This window comes from Astyanax mexicanus, chromosome 24 (genome assembly GCF_023375975.1).
Source record: "Astyanax mexicanus isolate ESR-SI-001 chromosome 24, AstMex3_surface, whole genome shotgun sequence".
In the NCBI taxonomy this organism is placed as follows: domain Eukaryota; kingdom Metazoa; phylum Chordata; class Actinopteri; order Characiformes; family Acestrorhamphidae; genus Astyanax; species Astyanax mexicanus.
This window is the reverse complement of record NC_064431.1, coordinates 6,492,188-6,519,648: the sequence shown is the minus strand read 5'-3', so window position 1 is coordinate 6,519,648 and position 27,461 is coordinate 6,492,188. Positions and strand designations below refer to the sequence as shown.

The 27,461-nt window shown below is 39.6% G+C and overlaps 1 protein-coding gene across 2 annotated transcripts in view; it reads left to right on the top strand.

Annotated features, from left to right (window-relative positions):
- The window catches only part of cdk18 (cyclin dependent kinase 18), a 548,438-nt gene that overhangs the window by 20,694 nt on the left and 500,283 nt on the right, over nt 1–27,461 (top strand). For both annotated transcript variants that reach the window (XR_007429358.1, XM_022682308.2), the window contains exon 2: nt 24,735–24,871. Coding sequence is in view for 1 of the 2 variants with exons in the window: in XM_022682308.2 (XP_022538029.2) it covers nt 24,754–24,871 (118 nt within the window). In the remaining variant the exon portion in view is untranslated. The remainder of the gene's footprint in view (nt 1–24,734; nt 24,872–27,461) is intronic.

Genomic DNA, 27,461 nt, shown 5'->3' with positions numbered 1-27,461 from the left:
CGTGGGAACAACACACAGGCACGAGAACAGACAAAACAGGGCGAGGACGTGACACCCATATTTTCTTTATCTTGTAATCAAATTTAGAATTAGAATTGGGTGATTGGAAACACTAATATGTGACATATTGAGGAAGGGTGAAAAATAAAGTAGCAAATCCCTTTTCACAGCGCTGTATATATATATATACTGCTCTTCGCTGTCTGCACTGCGCTGCATGGGTGTTCAGATGTTCATGCACACATGACCGGACCTGCTGGAAATGAAGATGAAAATAAGGGTAGAAATTACATAACCACAAACGCACGCGCTGTAATGCCGAAGCCGTCATCCACGGGCATGCCTCTCCATAAGGACAGACTAATATCTCAGCGCAGGCGATATGCATGTTTATTTATGTCCGCCGCACGCACACATCGAGACGACAGCGATGACAAATAGCCTTCTCGCGCTGTCATTTGTCGCCGGGCTGTAATATTAAGTTGTTCTGGTGCGCGTGCCGCTCGTTTGTCTTGGTTTACTTGTGCGAATCGCGTCCTGACAGGCCCGGGAATATTGTATTGAGGGAACATTCAAGTGAGAATGACCATCTATCTTGTGGAGACATCTCAATTTTCCAGCTATTGGGCTTCGGTGGAATACAGCAGTGGGTCAGTTACCCTGCAACGCGTTGCGTTGGCGAAGATGCCACCTGAGTCTCGGCTAATGTGCTGTAAAGGCGTCATTATCTCCCCCCCGACACACTTATAATTCACACTTAATCAAACACGTACAGATGGAAGAGCATGAAGGAGGGCTGGCGAGTGGCTCGTTCTGAGAAGAGAGGGGCTTGGAGGCTTGGCTTGGCTTGGTATTGTGTTGTATTGTGTTGAACACTGGTGGACTTAAGGTGGGGGTCAGGGGGGGCTTCAGCTTGGCCTCCATGGTTAAAAAAGCATCGCTAAAGTCCCTTCTAGTGTGGCAAAAGAAAAATCAAAAAAAGAAACAAGGAGCCCTATTAGCCAGTTTTAATTATTTTACCTGTATTTTTGGCACATCCCATTTTTTATTTAGCACCCTTCCCCTTGTTTTTTTTTTTTGTTTTTGTTTTGTTTTTTAGTATAATCCTTCCCCTAAGAATTGGGACAACCCTTCAATCAACCAATACAGATACAGCTATAGTTATAGCAGTGGATCTCTAAAGTTCAGCATCCTAGCTGCTGCTGATTAACTAGTTAACTTTAGGGCTTTATCGTATGTCTTCAGAAATGGGGCAGGTGGTCCAACAATTCCTTATTATACTCCATTCCCTAATTTTTCCGTAATAAAAAAGAGTTGGACACATCCAAGTAGCTGCACCGTTAAAATAGCAATGCACCAAAGTCAGAGCACAGCTGGTTCTTAAATGGAAAGGCAAGGGACCCGATGATTGTTTTATTTCGTGTTATGCTTAAAAAAATTAGATAATTATTTAATGCCCCACAGTCATCTGGTTAGCTAACCTACTGCCCGGCATGCTGTCCCGCACATCATAAAATGCCGGTACACCCCCCCCCCCCCCCCCCCAGCTCCACTACATTTTTAAGCTTTTCTAGCTTGTTTATCACTTGCTCTAGTTCACCATAGAGTTTCTCTTTTCTAGTTCTCCCTTCAAATTTATCCTGAAACTCCAGAGAACACCAAATCCAGAGTAAATGCTGTGTTTTAACAGCAGAACCCTGTGCATTCTCAGACACGCCCACAGATGTCGTCACAGTTCGTGCTGAGGAACCTAGGAACCTAGTATTCTTTGGTTCCTGCTGCGAACGAACGTTCTTGTTTCCGGAACCTACTTTTGTTGGTGGAAACACGGCGAACCGGTTCAAAATTTGGTTCGCGAACCAGAACTGTGCTGGTTCCACATCAGAGGAAAAGCACCATATATGTAACAAATGTTCACCCAACTCAAATAGTTGAGTAATGTATTTGAAAAGATCCAGTTTTGAAGAAAGTGTGGGTTCACACTGAGGTGCACTTTAAACTTTTTTTCGCCCCTGCCCTTCAAACAGCCTGAGTCCAGCACTGGTGTTGAATGATGAAAACAACAAGGTCGTCCACACTGAGCGCGCTAGCCTCCGTACGTACGTACTGCACTCGCCTCTGGCCAGAACAGGCGGGTGCATGAACGAGCGCTCCTGCCTAGCGTGTGAAGCAGCGAGATGGAAACTCATCTGACCACGGGCCCGTGCGTCAGCGGCATCCTTTGCTCATAATTAGAGCTTGAAATATTTGCCCGAACCCAACGGGACTCGACTATTGAGGTCAGACTCGGACAACATTTAGCATTGAGGTTTCTCTTATACACTGACAGATGTGAAGAAGCCTACAGTGTGTAGAAAGTGTGTATCCTACTTTTTATTACTTCATCAACTTAATTACTAAAGTTTTTATTTAAAAGTTAGTATTTTCCTTTGCTGTTTACTTAGACGTTCTGTAACTTTGATCAGATTTCACACACTCTGAAGTTCATTTGACCCATCTATCAAAATTAGGGCCCTGTTTTAGCAATCTATAGGCGAGCCATCAACCATGCAGCTTTTATTCAGGGCGTGTCAGTGTGTCGACAGTCTCATGGGTGTGTTTTGGGTTTTGGACGTAATGTAATGTAATAATTGTATGTTCTTGTTCCTGCTTTAGATGTGCTCTATTGATTTTATTTAGTGATGCATTTGGTGAACTTGCAGTTTCCTTTGGCAAAAATAAACCAAACCAAGGGGAAAATGCTCTCGAATAGCAAACTTATTTAATTGATCTATTGGTTTGGACCAGAAAAGCTTACTACAGATGTAAAAACACCATAAGAGGTTTTGTCTTGGGAAAACAAATGAGTAGGCTGACTCATTTTGGTTGCATATTTGACAACATAAAAACTGAAGAAAATGAAACCAGGTCGTCTATGTTTTGTACAGTCATTGGTTTTTACTGTTTATTATTGGTAAGCTAATAGTAAACGTTAGCATGCTAACAGCACCAAATGGAGAATATTTCCAGGCGCTCTGGTGAATTACACACTGTAAGCCTGGGTAAGTTAAAATTACTTAAAAATTTGAGGAAACCGGTTGCCTTAAAAAAGTTAATGGGTAAGGAAAACTTGAGTTAGCATAACTTAGAACACCAAGTTATTACAACTAAAGGATAAGCTGATTTAACTTTTTCATTTTTGTTTTACTGTAAGACTGAATAAGTTGAGTTTACTTAATTTTTTTAAGGCAGCCGGTTTGCTGATTTTTTTTTTAAAGTAATTGGGAATGAAAACTTGAGTTAACATAAATTAACACATTACGTTTTTACATCTAAAGGGAAACTTGATTTATTTCAAAGGTAGCCCAGGGGGAATCACTACACACTGATGGTGAGTGTTAGTCAGAAACTGTTGGACACACCCAGTATGCAAATAAATGTGACAGAAGCCAATGGAAAAGAAGCTGTTAATGACATCAGACTCAGTTAAACTCAGTTATTATAAGTTGGTTCAACTCAAAGATCTGAGTTTGAATAGTTTCAAAAGAGTATTGTTTAGAAATGTCCAAGTTCAAACAATGTTTGGGTTTACAGTGCAGCAACACCCAGACGAGAGTTTTTTTTGGAGAGGATTTAGGGGATTGTTTAATTGGAAGTTGATTTAATTCTGAAGAGCTGATATTTAGACTTTTTTCAGTGTTTGCTTTGTGTCTCAGTGGCCCGCTGATAGCGGTCATTGTGCCACAAGCTAATTAAGCAGGTGTTTGAGTTCCTGCTTGAGCCTGATTAAACCTCCACTCGTAATTCACCTTGAAATAATGAGAACCGGAACATACCGCACAATATATACAGCAGTTTTACCATAAGCAGCTGTTCTAATATGCAGGATGCCGGACGTATAATACAGAGGTATAGTAAATGTCTCGATCTACTCTGTACTGGAAAAAAAAAACAATATGTTAGATCACGGAGAGACGGTCTACGATCAAAGCTTGAGTCGTCTCCTCTGCTGGAGAAGATCCAGACAGGGGGTCGCAGCTGGCTTTCTGATATTTTAATATTGAGTAAATAAGCAGAGCGCAAGGCTGCGTATGATCTATTAGCCGGTGTGCAGTCAGAGAGTGAAGCAGCCTTTTAATCTTCATCCTATCATGGATCAGGGAAGGGTGGAGAGGCCAGGAGAAGGTGACTCTCATGCTCGTTAATCTGTCTAGACCTCTGACTGCTCCCGTTTATTCCATGTCCGCTTTGCCCTCTCCACATGGCCCAAAGTAGCTTCAGAGAGAGAGAGAGAGACAAAGAGAGAGAGAGAGAGAGAGATAGAGAGACGTATGTTTTTCCATTAAATACAAGCGTCCGATTAGTCACTTGCCTCTACTTCTGCTTTTACAGACTCTCAGTCGTTAGTTCACTTTGCATTTAGATTTTTAATACTTTTGCCAATTTATCAGTTTCTCAATGTATCAATTTATTATATTTATCAGTGGTGTGCAGTTAATATAGTGGGTAGCCCTTCTGCAACACCCACCATACCCCACCCCCACCAACCTACACAAAATTAATGTTACAATAACTACATATACTCTGATTTTAATTTAGTTACATGAACTTAATACACCTTAACAGCCCACAAATAGAACAGCTACAAACTACAAATTATATAATAGACCACAACAATCAATGCTTTATGTTCCTACAAGGACAGCCGTTCAATAAATTTCACTCATTTGTATGTCTACAGTATGCTAGGTTAGCCAAAACATTAAGTACACACAAAAACTCACCAGTCAGGCTGCCTATTGTTATAGTGAATTAGTTTCACATTGAAAGGCAGCCTTTAAAAAGTTTTTTTAATTAGATACGACACAATATATGTCCCAACAAGAAACGAAAAGAATAACTGAAAATATTACTGGGAATGAAGACAAACCTGACACTTATACACTTATAACACTGAAACAAAAAGGCTTAAATACACAAGAGGGTGAGGAGCACCTGGGGCCGGTAATAAGGGGCCGGGGTTACAAACAAGACCCAAGGTGACAACACTAATGGCTAGGGCGTGGCTAGGGCGGAGACAGGACAATAACAAAACAAGGCCATGTAAAGAGCGCATGACTGGGAACACAAGACAGGAAAACAGAGGGCATATATAGGGCCCTATTTTAGCAATCTATAGGCGAAAAGTCAATTGCGCAACCTGTAGCTTAATTTAGGTACTGTGTAAATGCAAAAAGTACACATTGTGCAGCTTGAACACACAACAAAAGGCATGAACTAATATTCTTAATTAATCAAGGGTGTGGTGTAACGTGAAATAAACCAATCAGCATGTCACTTGTCATTCCCTTTAAGAGGCAGGTGAGCTCTGACTTTGGCACGTTTGTATCTTAACAGTGTGGCGCTTTGTGCGTCTCAGCAGAGGAAACTGACCTGCACGTTCACGCCGTGAAGATACGCCAGCAGCACATTTAAGAGAACAGTAATGTTATTTTATTCTTTATTCTGTTCATTGTTGAGTTAAAAGTCATGTTTGCTCTCTGCAGCTTGTCCGTGTGCGTGTGTGTTTAACAAACGTGGTGTATGCAGTGCTGGATGCACCTATAGGAATGGACTCTGATGATTGACTGTTGTCAGGGTTTTAATCAGTCAGTGGAGCTCCTGTATTTTCCACCGTTAAAATTCTGTAGCAGCACGCCAGAAACCTCCATCAGTCTGGCAGGAGATCCTAAGGTCCAACATCCATCGGTATCGGATTGGAAAGGTGGGCAGTCAGTAACTTGAAGAAAAAAGACATAGAGATGGAAGTTAGTTTGTATAGTTTTGACTGGATTTATTAAAGTGAATATTGTTATTCCTCTATGTTTAATAATGCAATTACTCAAAGTAAATCTTGATGTATTTAAAATGTATTCATACACAGCATTTATTTGTTTGTATGACATTTAAACAACTTCTGTGCTGCCACAGAAAAGGCACGATATGGTAATATAGACTCCACTCCAACCAATAAATTCAAATGCAGCCAAGCATTTCCTTCCTCGATTTATTGCGTCTCTGAGCTTAAACTTTCAATTTTGCTTTTTTAAACCAGCAAATTTGTTACAGTCCCTCCATTTCATGGGCTTTTTCTGTGGTTTATTTTGGATTATTTATCACACGGACGCCTGGTACGTTTTAGCCTTTTGAAATTTGGCTACTGTTATTTATCTGCAGCGCTCACAACAGCTTTTCAGACTCACCCAAGTGTGAAACAATGTCTTCAAGGCTGTGTCCGTGCATTTCCCCACGGAAACTCGCAGGCCTCATTTTCTCCCACCACCATGTGGTTCTTGAACACAGCGGATTTTATACATCAGTTATTTCCCAGTAAAGGGCAGAATAAGGAAGACATGGCTTTCTGATGTCGGCTTGTTCGGCTCTGCTTGCTGGTTAGCTTGAGGGCAACAGGCTCTGTGATGCTGTTTGTCTGCAGTTTGCCAAGGGCAAAAGATGTGATCAATTGGATAAAGTTGGTTAATGCTATTTACAGATGTCAGATCCAGAATTCTAAACAGAGAAATGAAAGAGGTTCCCATAAGTGCAAATGTGTCCCTAAGTAGTTACACTGTAGTTACATAGATTGTTACCATGTAACTACAGTGTAACTACTAATGAAGTACACATTGTTACAGATTAACTACAGAGGTACAGGTTATGTAATTACACAAGTGTATTAGGGTTAATTTTGACTTGTGTAAGTACACATGTGTACCAGGGTGTGTGTACTTACACATGTAATAGAGCAAGTGTGTAAGTATAAACTTATCCAACAGCTACTGTCTAGTATGTAATTAGGGCTGATTGAGTGTTTTAAATACTAAAAATCTTTACTCAAATTTTATCATGGGAAGACTAGTATGTCAGCATTTATAGTCCAATAAGGAGAAGAGTGCTCATTGACATCCAGCACATTACCTCACTTTGTTAGCTCACCTAAAGACTCCACTTGTTTCCGTTCATTCAGCACAAAAACCCACAGGTTTCCATCTTCTTAAAGGAAAATCTGGTGTAAAATGGACTTGTGGTGTAGTGAAGCTTACCACCATTCACTAGGGGTGTGACGAGACAGTAAAATCATGAGACGAGACGAGACACGATATTGGGTTCACGAGAACGAGACGAGATTTAAAAATAACATTTTAAAGAAAACGTCAAAAATGAAAAATCATATAACACAAACTTAACAGACTGGTTTCTCTCACACATTGATTCTATAAGAAATAGAAATAAGAATACAAATAAAATAATAATGTTCTAGGTCTTATATAGTGCAAACAATAAGTGCAAATCACAACCAGTCATATTAAGACTATGGTTTTTGTTTTTTTCTCCTAAATCTCTTGTAATTGAACTATGCATAACCATAACCAGTCATATTAAGACTATGCTTGAAGTGTAAACAGAGACAGAACTTTTTTTTTTAAATACAGTACAGAGCTAAGAGATTAGTACAACTGCCTATGAAACAGTCACGTGTAGGATTTACTTACAGTATTTATATATGGTTTGTGTGTTGTTGGTCCACTGGAAAGCCAAAATGCAGCCAGACATACAACTTACAATTTTCCTCTTCTGCTGAGAGCTGCTCTGCACCATACTCTATCGCTAACGCTACTGGGTTGCCAGATCCCTCTTAAAAAGTCCACACTTAACTGTTCTTTTGCCCCGCGAGACAGGTTTAAGCCTGACAAAACGTATCATCCATTTTAATCTTCCGAGATCTCGTCACACCCCTACCGTTCACCCTTAGCATTATAAAATATATAACTTTTAGCTGGTGCTCCCAACAGGCTTACAATGCTAGTGATATGGTCATAGCGTCGCCCATGCAAACAAATGGCTATTTTTACACCATTAACAAGCTTAAAGTAGCTCCACTTTTCATTGGTAGAATTCTAAGGGTCCTGACATTTAAAACAAGGCACTGAGAACTTTAAAGGTTCACAGGTTCTTTATTAAAAAGAGCTCATCAGTCGAATTATTGTGACTAAAGGTACATGTGGTACAGTGTATATAAATAGTATTTTTAATAGACTACCTGAGCACTTTTAAAGTTCTCAGTGGTTCGATTTAAATGTCAGGGCCCTCAGAATTCTACCAAAAAAGTGTGGAGGTACTTTGAGCATGTTGTTGGTCTAAAATGTTTTTTTTTTTTTTGTAAGGGCATCAGCTTAAAGCGCTGTTTTTTTTTTTAATGCTGGGAGGAATACAAGTAGGCTTTTTAACAAAAGTTCATACTGGTATGCCGGTTTTAGGGTGTTCTCAATCTTCTTATAGCTATAGCTATCTTTGAGCTGTTTCTCACTTCCTCAGAGAGTTCTTTGCCATGAGGTGCCATGCTAAACTTCCAGTGATTAGTATATGAGAGACACCTGAGAACTCTAGAACTCTTAACAGTCACAAGGCACAATTTGGTCATTTTCTCTTAGAGGTATCTTCACTTTTGTTACCATGGCTTTAGACATTAATGGCCATGTGTTGAGTTATTTTGAGGGCACAACAAATGTATACTACCTTACAAAAGTACTTGGACATCTGTTCAATCATTGTCTCTCTCTATTGGATTTACAGTTTATTCTGTCTAGAGAAGGTTTTATATTAGATTTTGGAGCATTGTTGTAAGAATTTGATTGCATTCACTGACAAGAGCATTCATGAGTTGAGGATATTGGATGGTTGATTGGATGATCACCCCCTCCTTAACTCATTCAAAAAGCACTGGATGGAGCTCTAAAAGCTTTCCAAAGAACACAGTTCTTCTACTGTTCCACAGCTCACAAGAGACTTTATACCCCTTTAGCCACACCTGACTACCTAGGTTCATGCTCATCGGGTCCAGGGAGTCTTATTTTTTGTAAGTGCTAGACAATATCTTGTGTTGCCAATAAGTACAACTGAAATTAATTGAATATGTTCATTATATGGGTTGCCCATTAACACTTGGGCATGCAGCGTGTACTAGTTTTGTAAGCTTCTGTAAGGAAACATGGCAGGTGGTATGTAACCATATGCCAGTTTCTCTAATCTCCAAGCATGAGAGCTTTTCGCTCAGTTGCCAGAGATGCAACAACGGTGGCAGCGAGCAGCCCTACAGTGGAATGAAATGGTCTGAGCTTGTTTTTTATATATAGAGGAAGCTTCCAACTGAATGACTTGGTCAGTCCCTTGGGCACCTCTGGGATCTAGGTCACCGTTCTCCGTTTGGGACCAGGGAAACTCATGATTTTAGATTAAACCTGGCATGTTGTTTTTGTACTTCAGTTTTTTGTTTAAAATTGCTGCAGTTAGTTTCAATTCCAGAATTATTGGCAACCTTGTTCATATTATATAAAGAACACATTCTGATTCAAACTTTTCTCAGCAGTGTTGTTTTGAGTTAGAAATTGTGTATTGTTATAGAATAGAATAAAGTACCAGTTATTGGTACCAGTTACCAGTGTTTTTTCCCCAACATTGTAAATGAATACTGAAGTCATCCAGACTATAAAAGAACACATAAAAATCATGTAGTAAAACTTAAGTGGTAAACAAACCAAAATATGAGCTCTTGTGATCTGGGCTGCAGTTAATTTGTGGTTTCTGAGGCTGGTGATTTCCTTGGGGCCATCCTGATGAGAGCCAGTTTCATCATTAGACCTCAAGTCAATGAGACCTTAACATGCATGCACCTTTGTTGAGAGATACAGTGACCAGAATTAGTAGACTGAATGCCATGAATGCTTTGTCTGACTGTATATATTATAATGTAGATATGATATATGATATGTATATATGACCTTTTCCTCAATGAACATGAAACTTGAACTTGAAAAAGTCCTACAAATATTGTGTTAATATGTTTAAAGTCTAACTAAGGCTACAAATAGGGTTCCATAACGGTGCACACTTTCTGTCTCAGCATCCGCACTGACGGATCACTGACGGATTGATTGTGAGTTCCACACTTCTCTGTGTTTCACCTTCAGCAGGATGGCTATCACGACTCACCGTGTGTGGGAGGTTCCCCTACCTTTTGCACCAAACTGTGCACCACTTTGCGCAGGAGAAGAACAACCGCACTGAATCACACTGGCTCACTTCAGGGGTCTGTCGGCGTTAGGCTCGGCATGCCGGCTGGCTCAGACAAAAACTAGCACTTGAGCAACTGCTGCACTGAATTATCCGAGCCCCTGGATCTCGCAGTAGCAATGAAAGAAATAAATAGGAAATGGATCGGGGCACGCGACAGCGCTGTGTACACATTCCCCGCAGGACAGTGGAGCCGCCCTGCTGGAGGGCACAGCCGTGAGCGGTGGAGGCAAATGTCGTGCCCATTCCTAATTGTTAGCCAAATGGACTTCTAGCTCTGGGCTTCAGAGGACATCTGTCCTTAAAGCACTTGTGGGGAAAAACCTATTAACAATGCCCAAGCAGTGGCTTTTGCTGGGCCAAATGGAACCATTGGAAAGAGAAAAAGCCCTTTTGTGGCAACGACGGTTCGCGTAATTAGGAGTCCTAAAGAGCGCCTGAACAGCTTGAGCAGTCAGGTTGTGATACCCTGATGACACGATAGTAATTTGGTCAAATTCTCATCGATTCGTAAGCCGCTCCCCGCCTTCGAACAATGGACACTTTGTGCCGTTGGTGATCCTGCATGTGCGGGTGAGGAAGTGTGAGGATGTTTTTTGGGTTTTTTTTTCGGAGAGGCAGCAGAGCTGTTTATCAACCACGCCGGAGTGAGGGGGTCAAACAGACATCAGACGCAATCTGCTCACTCGCTGGCCTTGCGGCGGAGAATTTAATGAGCAGAGCCATCTGAAATCTCCACTCTGCATTCGTCCGAAACTTTGATGAACAGAGAGCGAGTGGGGGCGGCTGTTGGGGGACACAAATGACTCGGAGACGATAGCGTGGAAAAGCAGCTTGAGACATCACTGTTGCACCATCAAGGGCTTCCCGGTGCCAAACTGTGGGTTTTCCCTGCCGTAGCCTTGGGCCAAGCTGGGCTGGCAGCAGAAGGACAGCAGATGCCATTTGATGACGGCGAGCCAGCGATCCGGCGGGGGGGGTGTGGGGGGGGTTGGTGTTTGGGTGGAGGCGACGGCAGCGGGTGTTGTCAGAGAGATCAGAATCCTCTCATTATTTTTTTCGCCAATCCTTTTCATGCGGCGTGTCATGTTAGCAATCAACGCGGCCTCGTCCCACGGCGTGTTGGGCCTACAGCTTGTGAAGTAACCAGCATTAGTGTGACTTCAGTTTTGGTGGGGCTGCTTTCTGCTTTTTGTGTCGGTGCGAGGTTCTGGCGTCTGCCGTAGCCAGAAAGTCTTTGCCCTTCTTTTCGCTGCCTGTGTACGAGCCCTGCATGGATGCCGGCCCTTTGGCTGGAGGAACAATGCCCCAGTATGCTCTTTGCTCCTTGCTGAGCCAGATCTGTAGTCGGTAAACAAGACAAATGGGGCGCATCCTGATTTGGAATGCGTTCCTGGCAAGGAGCAATTAAGCTGCTTTGGAGGAAAAAAGCAAAAGGGAAAAAGGATGAAAACAAAAAAAATGAAATCAGAGCCGATAAAACTGACCCACTGTTTTTTTTTTTTTTCTCACCTTTCGCAACTGAATCAGAGGCCTAATTAAAAAAACAACGAATTTAAAACATTTAAAAAGCTTTTTTAAACACTACCAGTTTTTTTTTATTTATACACCTAAGATGCATGAAAACTGTGATTAAAAGCCAGGGTTATTCCATCAAATATTGGTTTATGTTTGCTGTTGCAGCTTGATTCGGGATAGATAAAGTATCTATCTATCTATCTATCTATCTATCTATCTATCTATCTATCTATCTATCTATCTATCTATCTATCTAATGTATTCCTAAAGTCCAATGCTATGTTAACGACATGTGCGCAAGGCGTGAAAAAAAGGCTGTTGACGGGGTGTAAGATAGCAACAAGCATTGCGACGCACTGGAACGGAACATATTTTCCCGTCACTTTCCCACATTATAATCATTAGTTAAACTGGATATTTTCAAGTTAAGATAAAAAACCAAGCGTGTGATGTTTTATTAATGAGGCCCCAGGTCAAAACTCGCAGTCCTTGCTTCTTTTTCAGGCTTCTTTTTGATGCCAAACACACTTAGAGATTAAACGGTCCCCAACGTCTTTATGCATCTTTGGCCACATTAATATGATCTTTGATCTAGCGACTAGCCAGAGGAGATGGAAGTAGGTAGGCAGCAGCAGGGGCCCTTTTAGTGCCGGAGAAAAGAAAGAAGCACAGCTGTGTTTGGACCCAGTGGACTTCCTCTGCCTTCACTTTCTCCCCCCCGATGCCACATTTATAGGTCAGTACCTCATTACCGTAGACCAATGTTTGTGCTATGCCAACAGTGGAAGGCTAAATTTAGCTTTTCATTACCTGCATTATTGTTGCTCTGTCAAAAGCTAGAATGGGTATTGCTTTGCATGGAATTGGCAGATGGGGTGAATTATTTTACACTGCACTAAAATGTGGCAATCACTGTTAAAAATAACACCATTTATAAGGCTTCATGACATCTGCATAAGCTTTTTAGACCAATAAGTATAGAGTCCTATTTCAATAAGTGTCGGGATTCATATTAAAAGAAGTGAAGTTGAATGTAAAGAAGAGATACCACCTGATATACCATACAAACACCAAAGGCTCCTTAGCAATCATCAAAAATGAGATAGCAAATGCCATAACCAATGGAGACTATAGGATGAGTAAAGAGATACAGTGAGATACAGTGACTACAGTGTGTTTCTGTTGCTTTGGCAATCCTCATAAATATTTGCACCACCTACAGCCACCTGAAATACCATTTCAAACACCAAAAAACACATATACCATAACAACCATCACAGATAAATTAGCATCTATTTGACACTATCTAAAATACCATAGCAACCAACTGAGACACCTTGCCAACCACCTTGAATACCATTGCAACCACCAAAAAAAAGCACTATAGCACACATGTAACACCACATTAGCAACCTCATATAGCATCTTAATACCTTACTAAACCTAAATGACCATAGCAAACAACACCTTGTCAACCACTTGAAATACCACAGCAACCACCAAAAAGCAATTAGCAGCACTATAGCACACATGTAACACCACATAAGCAACCACTTTTAGCATCTTAATATCTTACTATACCTCGACAACCACCACAGATACATTAGCATACATTTGGAACATCTTTGCCACTACCTTAAGGAACATAGCAACCAACTAAGATACCTTGCCAACCACCTGAAATACCATTGCAACCACCAAAAACACTTTTTTTAATTCAATTTTATTTCTATATATTCTTTTTACAACAGAAAGTTGTCACAAAGCAGCTTTACAGAGAAAATAAAAAGTAAAAAAAATCTTAGCATGACTATAACACACATGTAACACCACATTAATAACCTAATATCTTACTATACCTAAAGGACCATAGCAACCCACTGAGACATCTTGCCAACCACCAAAAAATACCATTGCAACCACCAACAATCACTAAGCTACACTATATCAAACATGTATCACCACTTTAGCAACCACATATTGCATCTAAATATCTTACTGTACCTAAATGACCATAGCAACCAACTGAGACACCTTGTAAACCACCAAAAAATACCATTGCAACGACCAACAAGCACTAAGCTACACCATATTAAACATGTATCACCACTTTAGCAACCACGTATAGCATCTTGATATCTTACTATACCTTGACAACCTCCACAGATACAATCACATCCATTTGGAACATCTTTGCCTCTACCTAAAGGACCATAGCAACCAACTGAGATATCTTACCAACCACCTGCAATACCACAGCAACCACCAAAAAGATATTAGCAGCTCAATAGCACACATGTAACATCATATTAGCAACCACATATAGCATCTTAATACCTTACTATAGCTAAACAACCCCCACAGATACATTAACATCCAATTTAAACATCTTTGCCCCTACCTAAAGGACCATAGCAACCAACTTAGACACCTTGTCAACCACCAAAAATACAAAAGCAACCCATAATAAATAGCACTAGTAAACTACTCCCTGGCTTTACCTACTTAACAACACCTTAGCAACCAACAGAAATATAAAAGTAACCATTTTAAAAAACACATCAACCACACCAGTAAACACATTAACAAAGCAGGGACACCTTAACAACCACCAAAAACAATTGCAAGCACCAAGCAACCATATAAAACATATTAGTAACCACTCTAGCAACAACCAAGAAACACCTCAGCAACATTATAGCTATCACTTATTGACACAATTGGTGAAGCTGGTGTTATGATCTCCAGAATTATTGTAGTAACCACTTTAATTATCTTATCAACCACCTAAAGAGCCATATTAGCAATGCTATAGCACCCACACACAACACCAGAGCAACCACCTTGGACACTTTACCACCCACCAGAAATACAAACAATACCAAACATTCACCAAAAACTTAATCTTAACACCTGAAAATACATTAAAACAGTATAGCACCCACTTAACACTGCCTTAGCAACTTGAAACAATACAAACCACTATAGAGACCATAGCAACTACCCCAGGAACAAACAACACCTTAGCAACCACCTTTAATATCTTACCACCCACCAGAAATACAACAGCAATAATCACATATCACAAGCACATATTTAATAGCAACCACTTCTTAACATCTTAAAAAACTCCTTAGGGACCATAGTCTCTACTCTAGGAACCACAAAAACACCTAAACAACTCCAAAGCACCTTAGCATCCACCTGAAATTCCATTCTAATTGCCATATCAACCACCTAGAACACTCTAGTGAAGTCGAATCAATCGGAGATGTGAGTGTGGGGCTTCTGTGGACAGTACAGAAGGGCTGAAGATGAGCAGAGGCAGAGATAAAGCAGGATTCTGAATTGAATGTGTCTTCTATTGCTTCAGCAGTGCTCGTAAACATCGGCCCTGAGAGAAAGAACAGTCAGATGCTGAATATGGATGTGGAGTTCTGGTGCACTCAGCAGATTCTCTTTTCATCTCTTCCTCATCGCTGTTCACCAGGCTGAGCCTCAGGAAAACGCCAACCCAATGCTCAGATACTGCTTTGATTTACAGCTTCCCTTTCACTTACAGCTGGCTAACAGGCTGGTTTTATAGGGCACAAAGTGACAACTGGTTAAAATGAAAAAAAAAAAGCCAATTCTTTTTTTTTTTTTTATGCTGATAACAGTACTGGGGGCTCACAGCTATGTAGGCTATACTATGCCATATCACTCTGTTAAGTGCTGAATCAGAGCTTGGTCACTCAGGTCTTTTACCTGCAGGAATAGATCATGGAGCAAGACTCAAATTACACCTGTTTATAAAATGATAAGCAGTTTCCACAAGTAAGGCAAAGTTTGCAAAAATTTATTTTAAAAAAATGGCTGCCTGAGACAAAGGCCTAGATGTCCAACATGCTTCTTTTAGTCCCAATTCCATTTCACCCCTTGGCCCTACCACTTACCCCTACCCCTTCTTTTTGAGTGTAACCCTTTAGGGCTGTGAATCTTTGGGAATCCCACAATTCGATTCAGAATCGGTTCTTGGGGTCACGATTAGATTTTTTTCTGATTCTTTCAAATAGGTTGGATTTCTTTTTCTTCATCCTCCATACTTTAGCGGCGCAACAACAAACACCGTAACATGACATTACATGTCCCTCTGTAGCCTAATAGGGAGAGGCAGAAGAGCAGAAACTTTCCCTGTCCTGTTGCTGCTGTCTCGCAACACTCACCTAGTGTCCCGCGGAGCTCAGCTACTGTTGCGCGGTGCATTTTAACTGAGTTCATCTGCTGTCCTGCGTAGCTCAGCTACTGTCCTGCGAAGCTCTTTAACAGTTAAAGAGCTCCGCAGGTCAGTTAAAGAGCTCTGTGGTACAGTTAAAGAGCTCCGCAGGACAGTAGGTGAGCTCTGCGAGACAAGCTGAGCTCCGCGGGACAGTTAAAAAGCTCCGTGCGACAGTAGCTGAGCTACGCAGCACAGTTAAAAAGATTGGCACGACAGTTAAAAAGCTCTGCGGTACAGTAGCTGCACTCGCTAAAAAAATATTTTTTGAAAATGAGAATCGATTCTGAATCGTTCGCTAAATTATTTTATTTTTCCGTTTCGCCTTAAATGCTGCAGCTCATGCCATCTAGGCAAGACGTAAATGTCACCTGTTGAATAGATTATGAGCAGTATGCACAAATTTGGGAGAATTTGCAGAAATACAGAAACAAAAATCACACAACTGCTTCTTAAGTGTGGTGTTGGACTCTGCTCTCTGCTGTTTGAAGAGCAAGAATGAAAAAATTAAACATGGCCAACAGACGTTAAGCCACAAACAATTAGTCTAGGCTCAAAGATGAGTGCATGTAAATGCATTGTAGAGAAATGTCTAGCAATGGTAATACACTACCAAAAAGACCTTTTATTTAGCCTAGATGGCTAAAATAGGACCCCTCGTGTTTAATCAGATCTAGCTACTGAGACAAACTACTAGCGATCTTTTTTTTTATGCTTGTTATGAAGAATTTGACCATGAAACATTAAAACTACACATTAACATCTGGTAAAATAGTGCTAATTGTCACTTTGTCTTGCCATCTTACCAGTGATTCTCATTCTCTTTCGTTTAAAGTGTGCAACTGAAAAAAGTTCAGTTTAAAGGGCTAATAAGCCCTATCCCTTCCCCTAACCTACCCCTCCAGCCTAACAAAAATCGGGACACAAAACAGGGGGGTAAAGGTAAGGGGTAGGGCCAAGACATGAAATGGGACACGCCCTAAATCCAAATTTGGGCGATGCACAGTTGACGGCACGCCTATAGATGGCTAAAATAGGACCCCTAGTGTATAATCAGAGCTAATCTGCCTGAGACATAACTGCATGCATTTTTGCATGTCCTTAAGAAGTACCACTGCAGCCTACTGAGCACCACAGCCCACATTTTGTAATGATTGATTTTGATTTTGATTTTAGATTGATAGTGTGCTAGCTCTTGTTTTTGTAACATGAACACAAGATACAAAAAGTGGCATTGCTTTACTACTGTATCACATGCATGCCAAGGTTTCCAGGGGGGTTGATCACCCAGTGAAATGCATGCGCTTTGGCTTCAGCAGTCCCTCTGTTTACAAAGCCTTTCATTCTTAAGCATTAACACAGACCGCAATTTCACCACCGCTCAATCAGCCCTCTGTTCCAAACAACAGTGTACTTGGCAACAAAATGCAGATTTCCTAGACGACTCTGAGAAGACACATGGTCTGGCGTAAGAAGATGCTCTGTGAAAAAAAAACATGTCGTGCACAAGTTATTCTTGGATTCGTTTTTCGGATTCGCTGGCTTTTGCGACATCTTATTCAGTTAATGCTCGGTCTCTGGAGCCCGGCCACTCCGTTTGTCTTGAATCAAGGCATCCCACTCTAGTGAACACACTCTCAGTCATCCTCCATATGCCACCAGTCCACCGCGCTCACCACCAGCCTTATTAATAGATCCCCTGTCATTGAGAAGTCATCTCCCTCAAGGCGCAGCACGCAGGGTGCTTGCTGAGTCACTTTGCCTCCGTTGCCTCGAACCAGCCTGGAGGCGCTCATATTGGTGGATAGAGATGAGCGCCTCGCTTCTATTTCGAGACACCGTGAATCTGCCAGAAGTGGAGGCTTTCACGGCGACGATTGCAAATGCCAAGGGAAGAGGGAACAGCCACGCAAATTGTGGACCGACTTTAACCCTTCGAAGGCTGCAGTTCCGTCAGACTGCAGCACATCTGTCTCGACCATGGCCATTAGCGAGATGTCACTCTGGACTTTGGGTAAAATACAGTATATGTAAGAAAAAGTACAGAGAACAAAGACATGAAATAAGACATGAAACATGAGAAGTAGTCATGTTATTGGGCATATTCTATATATAAATTGGGATGTGATATCTGTCACGCATGGACAGTTCTAGCCAGACAGCACCAACATTGCCACTCTATTTTGGACTTCCGAGAGTCTACCGGAAATCTACCAGAATTTGGCATTTGCATTTCTTTACGGTAACATTTTCAAATGCCAAATGCGTTCAAGGGAAAATGGTACATCCATTCAAATTGTGGCCAAACTTTGTACCAACCCTTTGTAGGCTTCAGTTCCCTCAGTTTCCTCCCAAGCACATCTGTCCAGACATCTGTCAAGACATCTTTCAAGACAACCAACCATGTACAACCATGGTTTCTCAAACAAAAAAACAAGGAAAAAAGTGTCTATTCGGTTTTGCATAAACCAGATTTGAAGTCCTAAAAAAAACAGCAAATCACACTGTCAAATCAAATGACACCATTAAATCCATAAAGAAGCCTTTCAATACAATTAATCAGGGTTCATACACCTTTTACAAGGTAAAAATCAAGCACTTTTCAAGCACTTGTAAGGCCCATTTTCACGTTTTTCCAGGACCTTTCAGCTGTGGTAAATTAATGATAATGGTGATATGTCGATTCAGCGATAATCAATATATATAGCAAAACTATTCTCCACACTTCACAGTGACTATGCTAAGAAAAAAATGCTTAAAAAGTAAGTAAATAGCAGGAATTATGGATTTATTGGTGTCAATTTCACACAATTTAAAGTTTTATGATTCTAAATGTCTAATCACCTATCCAGCCAGAGATCAGCTCGTTCCCCGGCCCTGGCTGACGCCGGGAAAACAGCTGCTCTTTGGGGGATGCTGGCGCCACGTTAACAGTCCGGGCTTCGGTTTAGCCTAATAGTATATTGTACGTGTAACCCCGGATTATTACTATTTTTATTTAACGTTAGCTATAGATAAATCCAAAACTTGGCTTTTAGCATAGCTAGCTAACTCTCCTGCTGTCTGTATAAAAAAAAAACACACAGAAATGTTGCATCTGGGGGCAAAAAGAGCCGGCTTCTCGAGAGCCAACTATTCTTTGATTAGGATAAAGAACCGAAATTGTTGTCACACATACGTGGAGGCGCGAGCGAAGCCTTTTTTTTTTATATTACGCTCTGCAGTTTTTTCTTTAAGCAAACGTATTAAGTCAGATAAATATTTTTTTGTAAAGTAAATACAGTTACAATTTCAAGCATTTTCAAGCACTTTCTCCAAAATTCCAGCACTTTCCAGGCCTGGAAAACAGAACGTTAAAATTCAAGCATTTTCCAGGATTTCAAGCACCCACACTAACCCTGTATTAATGGTGTATTAAAGTGTTAAGTGATATTACTGTGGCATTTTGGATTAATGGGAGGTCAAACTTAGGAAAAATGTCAATTAGGTTTGTATAAAGCATTTGTGCTTAGGATATTTAAATGGCTAGTGCTGACCCTGAGCATATCTGTGTCCAGGAATTCATACTATCTGGATCTGATACACAGGTTCAGAAAATTTTAGCACATTGTAGCAGAAAACAGCAATTTTCTTATGAGGAAATGTAGTATTGGAACAGATAACCAGATCGATAGATTAAAGTGGCTACCTTTATAAAGGGTTTATAAATGCTTTACAATTAGTTTATTTATGGTTACTAATTAGGTTGTAAATGCCTTAAAAATCATTAATAATAGTCAGTTATAACACATACGTAGGAAGGGCAACAATGACCTGTTGTTTATCAAATAGTGAACCCACAGCCTTCTATACTGTTGCCCTTTCTCAGTATGTATTATAACTGATTATTAATGATTTTAAGGCCTTTACAACCTAATTAGTAACCATTAATAAACTAACTGTAAACCATTTATAAACTCCTCATAAATGTAGTCTTATTTTAAAGTGGTACCTTAAAGTGAATAAGACTTAATATTTGGATGCAGATCCTTTGCTTGCATCGAGTTTGTTTTAGGGTTTACTCCCTTCAGTCTTCTCTTTAGCAGGTAAAATGCATGCTCTGTAAGGTTTTAAGAGGTTTAGAGGTCAGTCTAAAATGTGTCACTCCAGGTAATACTAAGGTTAAAATGCAGTACCTGTAAAAAATGTGAAAGTAATAGTCATGTTATTAAACCCATTTCATTATTAGTGTCAGGGTAATCCGACATATGCCGTTTGTCATATTGGACAGCAGGACCAGCATGTTCCAGCAGGCTCAGACTGTCAGAGGCTGGAAATATAAAATATAAAGATACTGACTCTCTCCTGTGATTCACTCAGCGTGCTTTCAATACTCCCACGACTTTAGGTAGCCCCAGTAGAGTTCGCACATAATGACACATGTGCACTGACAAGTGGGATGAGACCTGTGGGTGGGCTGGGACATTCATTGCTGTCAGACTTAAGGTACTGGAGTACACTATCAGTCAGGCTTTCTTACACAAGAAGGCTATAATCTATAGTAGACTGTAGGTCCAGCACTTATATAAGCAAATTGCTTTTTGATTCATGGAAAACCTGTGTTGATATTCAAGCTCTCATTTAATGTCTTATGTTGGTGCTCATTAAGAAAATATAAAAACATCATTACTTCAGTGTATAATCTGGTGAAGAGAACTCATTAGAGAGTTCATCAGGGATCAACCTCATTTAGAAAGGACGGCATGCTGGACTGACTATCGATTCAGGAATTTCATCCATAATATGTGATTACACAGAGATATTGAAGCTACTGTATAATACATATAGATACAGTCCCCTTAACCCTTGTGTGGTGTTCATATATTTGTTACTCGTTTACTTTGTTACTTGTATTTAATTTAGAAAAATTAAGCAATTTTACATTAAAATGCTTTATACATGCTCGCTTCACCTAAATTGCGAGCAATATAAACAGCTTACATGGTTAATATTTGCCCTTTACCTTTCTTATGTTACATTTCTTTCAAAAAGTGCTACTCTTTTTTTATTAGTTTTTTTAATAAAATGTAAAAGAAAATGAATTTAACTCAAGATATGAGTAGAAAATTTGTTTAGCTTCAAATTTACAAATGAAGCAATGTTTATTAGCTCTTGGCCAAACATACTGTATGTAATATAAATGTGTGTGGGGGGGGGGGGTGTACAGTGTGTGTTTATCGAAAATGTGTTTTGATATATGTTTTTCACAAAAAATGAGCCAATGCCAATGAGTTTGAGTTGGAAAAATATTTTTTTTAGTATCATTTGATGAAAAATGAAAACGGGTCCCACAGACCCGAACACCACACAAGGGTTAAAAAAAAGTATTGGAACAGAAAGGCTTATACTTCTATTTCATAGTCCCTCTTTAGGTTTACTCAATAGCAATATTTCAGCTTTTTTTTTTTCAAGTATTTACATCTGAATCTGATACACAGGTTCGGAAGATAGCACATTTTATCTGAACCCACCCATTATTATTTGGTTTTTGAACCCACCCTCCTATTATGTTTATTTGTCAGGAACAGCAATGGCATGTTTAAAAATCCAAAAGATGTGTAAAACCCCAAAAAAATCCTTATAAGCAGTGTACATATTTTTTTATTTACTCCATTACTAAGTATTTAATAATTCAATTAATTCAATCAATATTTAGTGCAATGGTTTTCCTTACTTCTAACAGGTACTGGTCCAATAAGAAATAATTCACTTGTTTTTCATAAAAAAAAACAAGTTCAAACTTTTTTATGTTTTCCTACTTTATTACTTTTGAAAGACCAACATATAAAACAATAGTTTTCCATAGCATTAAAACATAACATTGCAATTTTGTTTTAGTTGCAAATATGTGAGATGAATCATTTTCATATTATATGTTTGTTACAGAAATTAAGCATAAGTTTCATACTGAAAAAAATACTTTTAACTATTTTTCCTAAATCTTTAAACATTAAAACAGGTCAAATTGATCCGGAACATAACAGGAGGGATAAAGTAATACTACTTTTTTTTCAGTTTTTTTTTTCTGTTCTCTCTCATTAATACTGCATTAATACTGCCTGCATTACAGCAGTACTTTGAAACTACATTAATGTGTTTTATACTAAGGCCCCCCTATACTACATTACCGTATTCTACGGACTATAAGGCGCACAGTATTATAAGGTGCACTATCAATACGTCTATTTTCTTGTTTTTTTTTCCAATATTTAAGCATGGCTAACAGCAGCGCTAGCCGCGCTTAGCGCTAGTAAATGCCACTCGACAGTTCCACACTGAGAAACCCTGAGCGGTCAGTCCCACATTGCTTATTTTAACATGGTAAACATCAAGCTACAGTTTGACATACTCACCTCTGAACAATGAAAGAGCTAGCGGTTAGCGCTGCGGTTAGCGGATAATGCTAACACTGCTCCATCCTCGGTTCTGGAGAACTAAACTGAAACTCTGAAGCTTTGTAACTTTACTGCTCTTTAATACCTGACTGGTAGCACTCATACATAAGGAGCAACAGATTATAAAATGCACTGATGATTTAGGGGAATATGAATAAATTAATTAATAAAGTGCAATAATTTATTTTGCTTAAAAGCCCTGAGAGTTTACTGCAAAATTTTGTACGCTGGATTTTGTACTATCTGCAGTTATTGCCTGGACCTGAAGAACCTGACGTGTAGTGTTTTTTTTTTTTTGTTGTTGTTTTTTTTTTACTGACTTGTTTCAGAGTAGCTGTCATGCTTCACTCTGTTATTGCTTTCAACTGGCTGGAAATGTGGGGTTTAAAGCTCTCTGGCTGGAAGTCACTGCTAATGCTAGCCGTACCGCTGGCGTTTTTCTGTCTCTCTGTCTGATTTTTTATTATTATTATTATTATTTTTTTTTTTTTATGACGGCTTGTAAATTGATGCAGCTGTTTTATACCTCTGGTTGAGACAGGGAAAGATAGAGGCTGAAGCTTAGAAAGAGACTGACAAAGAGAGAAAGAGTGTCGGGTGAGTTTGGAGGGGGGGATGTGGGAGTTTGTGGGGGGAGAGATAGATGCGCATTATGTTGCGCCGCTGTGTTTTATTCCTTTCAGGGAGTAATTGGAGGAAGAGCAGTAATTTGAAGCAAGAGTTATGCCACATACTTTACCGCAGTTATGTGACACTAATTGGCAATAAAGGGCATTGCCTCTGCTTCCCGGTTTGATTTCAGAATAATTACTTAAGCAGACAGCTTGGCTCGTGCTCAGAATTAAACAGACAGTATGGAGACCCCTAGCAACCAGGCAAATCGGCCCCTGCTGCTGCTCAGCAACATGCCACTTAGAAGAGAAAAAGAGAGACCAAGAGAGAAGAGCGATGGAAGGAAGGAAGAGGCGGAAAACTAAAAGATTCTTTCATTCTATGCCATTTTATACCCACCTCCATGCAGCAGCAGCATAGGTATATGATCTATCTGACCCCTGTTTAGCACGGTATTATCACATATCTATAGATATACAGCGCACCGTGTATCATGACTAATGCTACCTCAGGCCTCGTCGAGGTTTGACCTTCAACTGGAAGCGACTCTTTCACGACTGTAGATATCAAAACCCACTTTACATTACATTTCATTTTTTCATTCTCCAATAAGAGCATTAAATGATGACAGGAAGAGAAATATAGACTTTTTTTAACAATTATTCCCACTATACTACAACTGTACTACAAGAATACTCACTGTGCTATGGTTATTCACTGTATACTACAACAATAACTACAACAATCTGTACTGGAGTAATCATTTCTATAATACTGTAATCCCCTCTATACTACAACAACAGCCTCTGTACTACAGTAATACTTTCCAAACTACAACAATGCCTTCTGCATTGTCATAATACTCTATGTGCTACAGTAATTCCTCTTCTACTGCAAATATATTATAATACAGTCACTGCATGGTAAGTCACTACATACTACAGATAAAAATAGTACTGCTTTGGTAATTGTATGATTAGGATAGCACTTCTGAGGTAAATGTATAATTAGAATATCATTGTTGATGTAAATGTATGCTTAGAATAGCATTTTTGAGGTAAATGTATGAGTAGAATAGCACTAATGAGGCAAATGTATGGGTAGAATAGCACTTCTGAGGTAAATGTATGAGTAGAATACTACAGCTGAGATAAATGTATGAGTAGAATAGCACTTCTGAGGTAAATGTATGATTAGAATGGCACTGCTAAGGATATATATGATTAGAATAGCACTTCCGAAGCAAATGTATGATTAAAATAGCTATGTGCTATGGTTATTCACTGTATACTACAACAATAACACTATCTGTACTGGAGTAATCATTTCTATAATACTGTAATCCCCTCTATACTACAACAACAGCCTCTGTACTACAGTAATACTTTCCAAACTACAACAGTGCCTTCTGCATTGTCATAATACTCTATGTGCTACAGTAATTCCTCTTCTACTGCAAATATATTATAATACAGTCACTGCATGGTAAATCACTACATACTACAATAATGCTACTCATTTAGATGGAGGAGCTACAGACTAAACACAGTATAATATTTACCCAGTATTATATCAAATTCAGTCGCAGCATATTTACTAATGTTTTTGAGGCTCAACCCGACATGTACTGTTGACCATAATGAGATGCTATTAAACAAAAATATAATGTTAAGAGTTAAGAATTACTCTACGTGGGCTAAACTAAGTTGCTCCAAAAATGATCAGTTTCTTTCTCATCATAAGTTGACTTATAGCCTGACGCTAAATGTTATAAAGTGCAGAAACAGAGAACACAATAACTGAAAGACTTTCTCTCACGTCCTCAGGAACTCTGGGCCTGAAGAAATGAACAAAATGAAGAACTTCAAGCGCCGTTTCTCACTGTCCGTGCCGAGAACCGAGACGATAGAGGAGAATGAGTTCACAGAGCAGATAAACCAGCTCAACATTAGACGGAATGAAGGTAAGAGAACCGGCACATCCCTTTTCTGCTGGCCTGAATTACAGGTGTAAATTGGCTGCTTTGGCAGGCTAATCCTACAGTGATCAAATCTGCCTTTGTATAGAATGGTAAATGTGTGATTAGAATAGCACTGCTGAGGTAAATGTATGAGTGGAATAGCGCTGCTGAGGTAAATGTATGAGTAGAATAGCGCTGCTGAGGTAAATGTATGATTAGAATAGCACTTCTGAGGTAAATGTATGAGTAAAATAGCACTTCTGAGGTAAATGTATGATTAGAATAGCATTTCTGAGGTAAATGCATGAGTAGAATGGCACTGCTGAGGTAAATGCAAGTTTAAAATGGTACTGCTGAGGTAAATGTACGAGTAGAATAGCACTTCTGAGGTAAATGTGTGAGTAGCATGGCGCTGCTGAGGTAAATGTATGAGTAGAATAGCACTGCTGAGGTAAATGTGTGATTAGAAAAGCTCTTCTGAGGTAAATGTATGATTAGAATGGCACTGCTAAGGTAAATGCTTGATTAGAATTGCACTGCTGAGGTAAATGCAAGATAAGAATAGCACTGCTTTGGTAATTGTATGATAGCACTGCTTAGGTAAATATATGATTAGAATAACACTTCTGAGGTAAATGTATGAGTAGAATAGCACTGCTGAGGAAAATGCTTGATCAGAATATCAATGCTGAGGTAAATATGAAAACCTTTCTGAACGTTACAATTAAAAATATTAGGATGTTAAATCGGTCAAGTTTTCTGGATGTTCTCAGAATACAGTTTTATTTAACGCTTTTAAACGTTCAGGTAACGTCACTGCAACGCCACTTCTCTTTCTAATAACATTGTGATTTAAACCATTAACATGTCAAATGTTTTTTAGAATGTTTCTGGAACAGTATTTCTGTAATTTTACAGGCTAACTTTTCTGGAACCTTTCTTTCTTTGAAAACATTCGTATAACGTTCTCTGTTAGCTGAGTTCATACTATGGCTGTTCAAAGATCAGCCTCCCCCGCCTCCTCCCCGCAGCTCCGTTTGTACAGAAATCCCAATTCTAATATCTAATGCAACTAATGGCCCATATAATTATGTCCAGGGCTTACAGTCTGCGCTGTTCTGATCCTTTCTAGTTAAAAAAAGGTTTCTGGGTTTAATATGTAATAATTTATCTAGGCCAGGGGCTTACGCTATTGGACATGTGGGGGTTAGAGGCGGCGTTGTTCTCGCTCTGTTAGTAATGGAGAGAGGAGATCAGAGGAACTGGAGGGCCTAAGCCAGTTTGTTAATCTTTTAGCGAGATGGAAAAGTGCAGCGGCAGAAGAAGAGCTCGTGCTGAGCTGGCATTTCGGCTCGTCTCAGAAGACACGAGGGGTCAGAGCTCTTCTGGAGGAAATGATGAGAGAACAAATGCTTGACCCCCCCCCGCAGAAGCAGGATGCTGTCTGCCTCCTCTCACCAAATCCTACCTCTGTCAACCTGGAGGTGAGGTTCAGTGGCTCAGCGTCTGCATTATTAATGCACAGGTAATCGTGCAGTCTCACGGTGCCATCTGCTCCCACCGTGAACCTCCATTCAGTCAGTCAGTGTTAAATACAGTTATTTTAAAAGGAGAAGAAGAGCTTAGTGAAGAAGAGCACTAACAAGCTGGATTCAAATCCACAAGCTGCTCGACCAGCTGAGAATTTTTGGATAGCAAAACATTTTCTGAACATTACACTTAACTAGTGATGGGACAATCCACTTTTTTCTGATATTAAACTGCAGATACCGATACAAATGCCGATACTGTTAGTGTTTTATTAGTACTATTACTGATAAAGGTTACATAATGAGGCTGAAACAGACCACACAGCCCTTTGAAGAGTAAACACAAGTGCATTTAATGTAAATGCATTCCAAAGTCGTTTATTTGAAACACTTTATATACAAACACAATAGTTTTATTTCAAATTATTATTTTTTTTAATTATTTGACATGTAGCGTAGTGGATAAGCTGCAATAGCTAACAGCTAACCGGCGATGTAACTGTATTTCCGAGCTGAATTAATTACTGTTTTTAATAACAGATTGATTTTCTTAGAGCTGGTTGTTTGATATTCAATGTGGATTATGGCTGTAGTTCACTTCAGATTCGTTAAATTATGTCAATGTCAAGATATCGTGGCTGGATTTTCTCAGTCAGCTTGATGAGGTTGAGTCACCAGGAATTCATGCTTTCAGTTAACAGCTGTGCTGATGAACTCATCAAGAGTTAATTACTTGAAGTTCTCGTCTCTTAATAAAGTGTTTGAGAGCATCAGTTAAAGTAAAGTAGTGAAGAGGTAGAGTTGCAGGTATACAGTGAATAGTGAATATTTGAGTAATGTTCTAATCCAGATTATGGCAAGAATTACTCAACTACATAAAGAAAAACATACTTTAAGAAATGAAGATCAGTCAATCTGAAAAAAAATTAAGAACTTTGAAAGTGGCCTCAAATGCATTGGCACAAATATCAAATATACCTTATTTCAAATATGAATCAAATATACCTTATACAGTGTAACAAAGACGTGAACCGTGGTACTGATTCTGGTCCAGACTTTTAGTT